The sequence below is a fragment of the Danio rerio genome, chromosome 5 (assembly GCF_052040795.2).
Source record: "Danio rerio strain M-AB ecotype USA chromosome 5, GRCz13ab, whole genome shotgun sequence".
Taxonomy (NCBI): domain Eukaryota; kingdom Metazoa; phylum Chordata; class Actinopteri; order Cypriniformes; family Danionidae; genus Danio; species Danio rerio.
In genome coordinates, this window is record NC_141025.1 from 4440001 (window position 1) to 4451589 (window position 11589).

The window sequence follows — 11589 nt, forward strand, 5'->3', positions numbered from 1 at the left end:
CTGTCCCATAGACTTCCATTCAAAAGACTCTCATTGACTTAACATGGGATCAAACTTTGTGAGCTCATAACTCTGAATCAGACTGTCCTACAGACTAATGGCTGAGGTCATTTAACTCAGACTACCAAACTACCAATAACTGATGAGCTTTAAACTTTCTAGCCACACCCCTAACTACCACATACTGCACCCTAGCAACTGTCCCATAGACTTCTATTACAAAGACTCTCATTGACTTTACATGGGATCAAACTTTGTGAGCTCATAACTCTCCATCAGACTGTCTTACAGACTAATGGCTGAGCTCATTTAACTCAGTCTAGCCAGCAGCCAATCACTGATGGCCTTTTAACTTTCTAGCCACACCCCTAACTACCACATACTGCACCCTAGCAACTGTCCCATAGACTTCTATTCAAAAAACTCTTATTGACTTAACATGGGATCAAACTTTGTGAGCTCATAACTCTGCATCAGACTGTCCTACAGACTAACGGCTGAGCTCATTTAACTCCGAATACCAAACTGCCAATAACTGATGAGCTTTTAACTTTCTAGCCACACCCCTAACTACCACATACTGCACCCTAGCAACTGTCCTATAGACTGTAATTAGCTGTGCTATCAAATGCTTATAATTCTAACATACTAATGACATGCCAATCATGCTAGCAACATGCTACTCATATGCTAATCATGCTAATGACATGCTAACCCATACTGGAAACATGCTAATGACATGCTAATTTGTACTAGAATCATGCTAGTAACATGCTAATTCATACTAGACTCATGTTAATAACTGGCCTACATGCATATCTTTGCTTAGCAGTGTCCTATTGACTTGGGGGATGGCTCATCTGACTCAGACAACCAATGAGCATCTCAATATGATAATGAATCTCACAAGCCACGCCCCCAAATTGATTCCATAGACTTCCATTAAAATAGGCCAAGATGCATATCTTTGCATAGCAGTGTCATACAGACATAGGGGTTGGTTCATTTGACTTAGAAAGCCAACCACATTTAAGTACACTCTGTAACCTCGCCCATAGCAACAAAACAGAGTACCCTAGCAACCATTCATCAACAGCTATATCTCAGCATCAGAACATCGTAGAGACTTGGAGATTGGCTCGTTTGACTCATGCTAGCAAACGGAACTTCCTAAAGGCTACACATGCTAGCAGTGATTAGCTACATGCTAATATTGACTAGCCAAGTACTGTAACTTGCTAGAAATGCTTACTAAGTATAAATGTTTTATCAAGCATGTATGTGAGGCTTGCCTAGTAACCAACCAGGGTACCCTAGCAACTGCCTAGCAACCACCCAAATTACCTTAGTAACCGCCTAGCAACCACCTAGCAACGGCCTAGTAATGCCTTAGTAAGGGTCTAGCGACCACTCAGGACACCCTAGCAACCGCCTAGCAACGCCTTAGCAACCACGTAGCAACACCTTAGCAACCACCTAGCAACCACTTGGGATACCTTAGCAACCACCTAGCAACACCTTAGCAACCACCTAGCAACCACTCATAACACCCTAGCAACTGCCTAGCAACGCCTTAGCAACCACCTAGCAACCACTCAGGACACCCTAGCAACCACCTAGCAACACCTTAGCAACCACCTAGCAACCACTCAGAAAACCCTAGCTACCATCTAGCAACGCCTTAGCAACCACTCAGAATACCCTAGCAACCATCTAGCAACCACTTAGGACACCTTAGCAACCACCTAGCAACACCTTAGCAACCACCTAGCAACCACTCAAAACACCCTAGCAACCGCCTAGCAACACCTTAGCAACCACCTAGCAACCACTTAGGACACCCTAGCAACCGTCTAGCAACACCTTAGCAACCACCTAGCAACACCTTAGCACATGCTAATTCATGCTAGAATCATGCTAACAACATGCTAACTTCATGTTAGAATCATGCTAATTCATGCTAAAATCGTGCTAGTAACATGCTAATTCATGCTAGACTCATGCTAGTAACATGCTAATTCATACTGGAATCATGCTAGTAACATGTTAATTCATGCTAGAATCATGCTAATAACATGCTAATTCATACTGGAATCATGCTAGTTCATCCTAGAATCATGCTAATAACATGCTTATTTATGCTAGAATCATGCTAGTAACATGCTAACTCATGCTAGAATCATGCTAATAACATGCTAACTCATACTAGAATCATGCTAATAACATGCTAATTCATGCTAGAATCATGCTAGTAACATGCTTATTCATGCTAGAATCATGCTAATAACATGCTAATTTATACTAGAATCATGCTAGTAACATGCTAATTCATACTAGACTCATGCTAGTGACATGCTAATTTATACTAGAATCATGCTAATAACATGCTAATTCATGCTAGAATCATGCTAATAACATGCTAATTTATACTAGAATCATGCTAGTAACATGTTAATTCATACTAGACCCATGCTAGTGACATGCTAATTCATACTAGAATCATGCTAGTGACATGCTAGTTCATACTAGAATCTTGCTAATAACATGCTAATTCATGCTAGAATCATGCTAATAACATGCTAATTCATGCTAGAATCATGGTAGTAACATGCTAATTTTACTACATTCATGCTAATAACACACTAATTTATGCTAGAATTATGCTAGTAACATGCTAAATCGTGCTAGAATCATTCTAATTCATGCTAATAATATGCTAATCCATGCTAGAAACGTACTAATAAGATGCTAAGTCATGCTAATAACATGCTAATCTATGCTAGAATCATGCTAATAACATGCTACTTATACTTTTTCAAACTGTTTTTAAACTAAATAAACTATTACCAACAGGCTTTGTCAAGCCAGCCTCAAAGTTTGTCTCGACGAACTTTACTGTCTAGTTATTTATATTATTTAAAGTTGTATCTACTTTCTTGCTTTGTACAGACTACTGAAAAACTGAATTTTTACATGCATTAACAGAAAGATATTGCGGTAACGGTTATGTAAACATTGCAGTGACGTGCAAGTTGAGTGTATAACTGCCTCATAGTGAAGTAAACAATCAGGTGTGGCCATTTTACACTTTAAATGTGTCTTAAATAAACATTACAGTTAATTAAATGTAATAAAATAAACTATTTTAATTAATTCACATAGGCTACTTTTCTATGGTATGCTTCAAAACACAACAGTATTTGCCATAAATTATTATTGATAATATTCAAAGTTGTACCTACATTCTTGCTTTATATAAACTACTGAAAAGCTGAATTGTTACATATGTTAACAAAGATAATTGAGGTAAAGTTGGTTTTGTATTTGCACATTCGTTCAGTGACAACTTGTGACACGGTCCCTGTATTGTTTACCATGTTACTTTGAATATTGGGTCTGAAATTTCATTTAAGTATGACTTGAAAACAACATAGGCACTATTTATTTGACTGTGAACAATGTCGTTCTTTGATAATATAATTTCTCTATTTGGTGAATATTTAAAGTTGTATCTACATTCTTGCTTAGTACAGACTACTGGAAAACTGAATTTTTACACACGTTAACAGAAAGATATTGCAGTAAGTTATGTAAACATCGCAGTGACGTGTAAGTTGAACGTAGGACTGCCTCATAATGAAGTAAACAATAACGTGTGGCCATTTTACACTCTAAATGTGTCTAATATAGACATTACAGTTAAGTAAATATAATAAATTGAACTATTTTAAGTAAATCACGTAGGCTACTTTATTATAGTATGGTTCAAAAGACAACAGTATTTGCCATAAATTATTATTTATATTATTTAAAGTTGTATCTACTTTCTTGCTTTGTACAGACTACTGAAAAACTGAATTTTTACATGCATTAACAGAAAGATATTGCGGTAACGGTTATGTAAACATTGCAGTGACGTGCAAGTTGAGTGTATAACTGCCTCATAGTGAAGTAAACAATCAGGTGTGGCCATTTTACACTTTAAATGTGTCTTAAATAAACATTACAGTTAATTAAATGTAATAAAATAAACTATTTTAATTAATTCACATAGGCTACTTTTCTATGGTATGCTTCAAAGCACAACAGTATTTGCCATAAATTATTATTGATAATATTCAAAGTTGTACCTACATTCTTGCTTTATATAAACTACTGAAAAGCTGAATTGTTACATATGTTAACAAAGATAATTGAGGTAAAGTTGGTTTTGTATTTGCACATTCGTTCAGTGACAACTTGTGACACGGTCCCTGTATTGTTTACCATGTTACTTTGAATATTGGGTCTGAAATCTCATCTAAGTATGACTTGAAAACAACATAGGCACTATTTATTTGACTGTGAACAACGTCGTACTTTGATAATATAATTTCTCTATTTGGTGAATATTTAAAGTTGTATCTACATTCTTGCTTAGTACAGACTACTGGAAAACTGAATTTTTACACACGTTTACAGAAAGATATTGCAGTAAGTTATGTAAACATCGCAGTGACGTGTAAGTTGAACGTAGGACTGCCTCATAGTGAAGTAAACAATAACGTGTGGCCATTTTACACTCTAAATGTGTCTAATATAGACATTACAGTTAAATAAATATAATAAATTGAACTATTTTAAGTAAATCACGTAGGCTACTTTATTATAGTATGGTTCAAAAGACAACAGTATTTGCCATAAATTATTATTTATATTATTTAAAGTTGTATCTACTTTCTTGCTTTGTACAGACTACTGGAAAACTGAATTTTTACATGCATTAACAGAAAGATATTGCGGTAACGGTTATGTAAACATTGCAGTGACGTGCAAGTTGAGTGTATAACTGCCTCATAGTGAAGTAAACAATCAGGTGTGGCCATTTTACACTTTAAATGTGTCTTAAATAAACATTACAGTTAATTAAATGTAATAAAATAAACTATTTTAATTAATTCACATAGGCTACTTTTCTATGGTATGCTTCAAAGCACAACAGTATTTGCCATAAATTATTATTGATAATATTCAAAGTTGTACCTACATTCTTGCTTTATATAAACTACTGAAAAGCTGAATTGTTACATATGTTAACAAAGATAATTGAGGTAAAGTTGGTTTTGTATTTGCACATTCGTTCAGTGACAACTTGTGACACGGTCCCTGTATTGTTTACCATGTTACTTTGAATATTGGGTATGAAATTTCATTTAAGTATGACTTGAAAACAACATAGGCACTATTTATTTGACTGTGAACAATGTCGCTCTTTGATAATATAATTTCTCTATTTGGTGAATATTTAAAGTTGTATCTACATTCTTGCTTAGTACAGACTACTGGAAAACTGAATTTTTACACACGTTAACAGAAAGATATTGCAGTAAGTTATGTAAACATCGCAGTGACGTGTAAGTTGAACGTAGGACTGCCTCATAGTGAAGTAAACAATAACGTGTGGCCATTTTACACTCTAAATGTGTCTAATATAGACATTACAGTTAAATAAATATAATAAATTGAACTATTTTAAGTAAATCACGTAGGCTACTTTATTATAGTATGGTTCAAAAGACAACAGTATTTGCCATAAATTATTATTTATATTATTTAAAGTTGTATCTACTTTCTTGCTTTGTACAGACTACTGAAAAACTGAATTTTTACATGCATTAACAGAAAGATATTGCGGTAACGGTTATGTAAACATTGCAGTGACGTGCAAGTTGAGTGTATAACTGCCTCATAGTGAAGTAAACAATCAGGTGTGGCCATTTTACACTTTAAATGTGTCTTAAATAAACATTACAGTTAATTAAATGTAATAAAATAAACTATTTTAATTAATTAACATAGGCTACTTTTCTATGGTATGCTTCAAAACACAACAGTATTTGCCATAAATTATTATTGATAATATTCAAAGTTGTACCTACATTCTTGCTTTATATAAACTACTGAAAAGCTGAATTGTTACATATGTTAACAAAGATAATTGAGGTAAAGTTGGTTTTGTATTTGCACATTCGTTCAGTGACAACTTGTGACACGGTCCCTGTATTGTTTACCATGTTACTTTGAATATTGGGTCTGAAATCTCATCTAAGTATGACTTGAAAACAACATAGGCACTATTTATTTGACTGTAAACAACGTCGTACTTTGATAATATGATTTCCCTATTTAGAATTAGCAAATAATTGTTTCATTAATAGAAATATACTAAGTTAGTTAAGGAGAAAGTCCGAATGTGCGAATATAAAACCAACTTTAACTCAATACAATACAAAGATATTGCGGTAACAGTTATGTAAACAATGCAGTGACGTGTAGCTAAGCTGAACTATTATTTAACTGCCTCATAGTGAAGTAAACAATAATGTGTGACCATTTTACACTCTAAATGTGTCTTAAGAAGGCATTACAGGTAAATAAATGTAAGGAATTGAATAATTTTACCTGTACGCCAGTGTCATGCACTCAAACAGGCGTGTGAGAGTCGGGTCAATGCTCAACCGTCTGGAGCTCAACGGACCGAAGCTGTAGGTCTGGCAGGCCGGTTTATTAGCAGTGTCGAAATCATAATTATCATAATAATTATAAAGAGCTGCGCTTCTCCTCCGGACTGAGTCGCTGTGTGGGGAAGAAACCATGAAGTGTCCGCTGTGGATCACCTGAGTCCGGCGGACGGAACCGAATCCCGTCCCCGCGTCCACACTGGGCCGCTGATCATCCGGATCCGAATCCGACTCTGAATCAGGCCCGATCTGATTCGGTTCTGCGGTTTCTGAATACTCTGCTTTTGCCATCGCAAGAGAACTAGTGTTATTCACTCTTCACAAACTGCACTGAGAGAAATGCTCCATCTGAAGGGGGAGCGGCGCGCACTACAGGTCAAAGTTCAAGTTTTTTTTAATACATATATTCTTTGTTATTAAACATTTACATAACAAACAGGCATTCTCGTGTTTCATTTTAAATATATGTAAACACTATGTCAAGCAGTATACACTATTAAAAACATCCGCAGTTTTGTGATTCATGTTTTATTTATTTTTCCCCCATTTATTTCTGCTTTTCACTTGCAATATAGGAGCTTGATCTTCTTACAACGACTTTCAACCTATAAAAATTCCCCTTTCATTAACATTTGCAAAAGTTTGCAATCTATATTGTCTGATTGGTGCTGAATATTACGCTACAGAAACCTTGTAATGAACTGCCAGCACATTCTGTTATTGACTCACTTATTTCTCTATATATTATTTCTTATACATCATAATAATACTGCTAAAATGTCAATAAAGTCACTTTGTGAAACTGTAGAGTTGAATTTACAACATCAAATGTCGACAGAGCAGAGATCAACATCATGTAATGCAATTCATAAGCGTAAATAAAAGGAAAACACCTGTGAATCACAAAATATGAAAACAATTGTCAATTGGCAGCTATTTTTTTACAGTGTAGAATACACAAAACAGTACAAAAATATACAATATAAAATAAATAAAAAACAACACACAAATTAAATTACATTAAGCAGGGGTAAGGAAGAGTAGTTTTTGACATTAAATGTTCAAGCATGAAAAAATGCTCATTATTTTAGAATACAAAACCAAATTATTTACATATACACATACATATATATATATATATATATATATATATATATATATATATATATATATATATATATATATATATATATATATATATATATATATATTTATATATATATATATATATATATATATATATATATATATATATATATATATATATATATATAATTTGTATTAGATACAAAAAATAAAATCTATGAATATAAATAAACATTTTTTAAATAGCCTACATGCTTGTGTGTGTTTCTGCTGGACAAAAATTAATCACGATTAATCAGATCCAAAAAATAAAAGTGTGGATTTTCATTCTAAACTACAATCTTTCTGAAAAATTCATTCATTCATTTATTTTCTTGTCAGCTTAGTCCCTTTTAATCTGGGGTCACCACATCGCAATGAACCGCCAACTTATCCAGCATGTTTTACGCAGCGGATGCCCTTCCAGCTGCAACCCATAACTGGGAAACACCCATGCACTCTCATTCACACTCATGCACTACGGACAATTCAATCCCCCTATAGCGCATATGTTTGGACTGTGGGGGAAACTGGAGCACCCGGAGGAAACCCACACCAACACAGGGAGAACATGCAAACTCCACACAGAAATGCCAAGTGACCCAGCCGGGACTCGAACCAACGAGCGTCTGGCTGTGAGGCGAGAGCGCTACCCATTGCGCCACCGTGCTGCCTCCTAATAAAATATAGGTAAAATATAAAAAAATACAAAACCAAAATATCTACATGTATATTTACATGTTTCTTGTGTTAGATACAAATATTTAATTTATAAATATAAATTAACCGGGACTCAAACCAGCGACTTTCTTGCTGTGAGGCCACAGTGCTAACCACTGAGTCACCGTGCCACCCTATATGATGAACATTCATTCATTCATTATATTTCCATCAGCTTAGTCCCTTTATTCATCAGAGGTCAACACAGCGGAATGAACCGCCAACTTATCCTGCATATGTTTACACAGCGGATGACCTTCCAGCTGCAACCCTGTACTGGGAAACACCCATACAAACTCATTCACACACACTCATACAGTACGGCCGATTTAGCTTCCCCAATTCACCTGTACCACATGTGTTTGGACTGCGGGGGAAATTAAAGCACCTGGTGCTGGGACTCGAACCAGCGACCTTCTTGCTGTGAGGCCACAGTGCTAACCACTGAGTCACCATGCCACCCATGATGAACATTCATTAATTCATTATATTTCCATCAGCTTAGTCCCTTTATTCAGCAGAGGTCACCACAGCGGAATGAACCCCCAACTTATCCTGCATATGTTTTACACAGCGGATGACCTTCCAGCTGCAATACTGGGAAACACCCATACACACTCATTCTCTCACACACACTCATACACTACAGCCAATTTAGCTTACCCAATTCACCTGTACCACATGTCTTTGGACTGTAGGGGAAACTAAAGCACCCAGAGCCGGGACTCGAACCAGCGACCTTCTTGCTGTGAGGCCACAGTGCTAACCACTGAGCCACTGTGCGGCCCTATATGATGAACATATTTTGTAGAATTATTTGTAAAACTCACATCTATTACTAGTAAGGTTCTGTGGCCATAAAGCAGCCGAGCTGGTGTTATTCACTCTTCACAAACTGCTCACTGAGAAATAAACTCAGTGCACACCACTGCAGGTCAAAGGTCAAGCCTGATAAAGTGATCAGAACTCGCTGATTAAAAGCTGAGCGGTTTCAGACTTCACCTCTAAATGATGTAAGAGTTGATCTCTGGCCCGGCTATTGATGTGCTGTGACATCATGTCAGTGTTATTGCTATTATTGGCAGCTATTTCTAGTAAGAGTCTATTTGGTCGGTAAATGTGACCTAGTTAGGCTGTTGCGCCATACCGTTTAACCCTGACCTTATTTGTGAGTGTTTATGTCACATGTTTGATTAAATCTGTATATTGCAGGGTTAATAAAAGTATAGAGCATAGGAAATATTAAGAATTACAATATTTTTAAGTTGGCTCAGTGGTTAGCACTGTGGCCTCACAGCAAGAAGGTCGTTGGTTCGAGTCTTGACTGGGTCAGTTGGCATTTCTAAGTAAAATTTGCATGTTCTCCCCGTGTTGTTGTGGGTTTCCTCAGGGTGCTCCGGTTTCCCCCACAAGTCCGAACACATGTGGTACAGATGAATTGGGTTGACTAAATTGTCCATAGTGTATGAGTGTGAATGAATGTGTATGGATGAAGGGCATCCGCTGCGTAAAACATATGCTGGATAAGTTGGCGGTTCATTCCGCCGTGGCGACCCCAGATTAATAAAGAGACTAAGCCGACAAGAAAGTGAATCAATATATTTTGTTTATTGCATATGTAGTTATATAAATCATTCATTTATTAATTTTCTTGTCGGCTTAGTCCCTTTATTAATCCGGGGTCACCACAGCGGAATGAATCGCCAACTTATCCAGCAAGTTTTTACGCAGCGGATATAAATCATATTGTATTGATATTACTTTAAATAAATACAAGCTTCTTTATCTTAGCAAATGGTTTCAGCTAGGGAGCAAATTTCATTGCAAAAAGATAAATAAAATAACAGACAATAAGAATGAACACACTATTTAATGTGAAATGTAAACATTATCTTGACTGGATGATATATGGGGCGAGGCAGTGGGGCAGTAGGTAGTGCTATCGCCTTACGCCTAAGATAAAAAAGCTTGTATTTATTTAAAGTAAAAATTAATACAATATGATTTATATCCGCTGCGTAAAAACTTGCTGGATAAGTTGGCGATTCATTCCGCTGTGGTGACCCCGGATTGATAAAGGGACTAAGCCGACAAGAAAATGAATGAATGATTTATATAACTACATATGCAATATAAAAAATATATTGATTCACTTTCTTGTCAGCTAAGTCTCTTTATTAATCTCAAAAGTTCGAACCTCGGCTCAGTTGACGTTTCTGTGTGGAGTTTGCATGTTCTCCCTGCCTTCGTGTGGGTTTCCTCCGGGTGCTCCGGTTTCCCTCACAGTCAAAAGACATGCGGTAAAGGCTAAATTGTCCGTAGTGTATGAGTGTGAGTGTGAATGTGTGTGTGGATGTTTCCCAGAGATGGGTTGCGGCTGGAAGGCCATCCGCTGCGTAAAAACTTGCTGGATAAGTTGGCGGTTCATTCCGCTGTGGCGACCATGGATTAATAAAGGGACTAAGACGACAAGAAAATTAATGAACGGATGATATATAAGTAATTTAGACACTTATTTAAATGTAATATTTGTTATTGCAAACAATTAAAAATGAAACACCATAACATACGTGGAAAATGAAGCCATCAAACTAAAAAAACCCTGTATCTGACTGAAATATCCTTTTAAAAGTCAGTATTTTTTGAGGAATGGAATACTAGAGGGATTTGGGCAGTTGCACATTTTTTTGCACGAATATAACATTTTGCGATTGCATAGAGAGTTTTGTAAGAAACTTCAGTAGCAATGTATTGTAAAGCTTTATAATACAGTGCCCTTCCAGTAGCTTTAAGGTCATTAGTTAAAGAACATATTTTATATTCTGGGACTTCTCCAAAATTGAGGCGACTGTCTGTCAATAGTTATGCTTTCTGTGATAATGCACTAACAAAATCATTAAGAACTTGATTTTACAGTCACAATTTCCCAACCTAATTAGCAGAGAATTCCTATTTAAAGATTTTAACAATGTTAATAATTAAAAGAGGGTGAGGCAGTGGCGCAGTAGGTAGTGTTGTCGCCTCACAGCATGAAGGTCGCTGGTTCGATCCTCGGCTCAGTTGGCGTTTCTGTGTGGAGTTTGCATATTCTCCCTGCCTTCGCATGGGTTTCCTCCAGGTGCTCCGGTTTCCCCCACAGTCCAAACACATGCGGTACAGGTGAATTGGGTAGGCTAAATTGTCCGTAGTGTATGAGTGTGTGAATGTGTGTGTGAATGTTTCCCGAAGATGGGTTGCGGCTGGA

The 11589-nt window shown here is 36.3% G+C and overlaps 1 protein-coding gene and 1 long non-coding RNA gene across 8 annotated transcripts in view; one reads left to right on the forward strand and one right to left on the reverse strand.

The window, feature by feature from the left end:
- Positions 1-6832, reverse strand: part of mlxipl (MLX interacting protein like) — a 160096-nt gene extending 153264 nt beyond the window's left edge. For all 7 annotated transcript variants that reach the window (XR_015489898.1, XR_015489897.1, XR_015489896.1 and 4 more), the window contains 1 exon segment: positions 6442-6832. Coding sequence is in view for 4 of the 7 variants with exons in the window: in XM_087251063.1 (XP_087107189.1) it covers positions 6442-6791 (350 nt within the window). In the remaining 3 variants the exon portion in view is untranslated.
- LOC147843792 (uncharacterized) overlaps positions 1-11589 on the forward strand; it is a 1319745-nt gene that overhangs the window by 994354 nt on the left and 313802 nt on the right. The window lies entirely within an intron of this gene.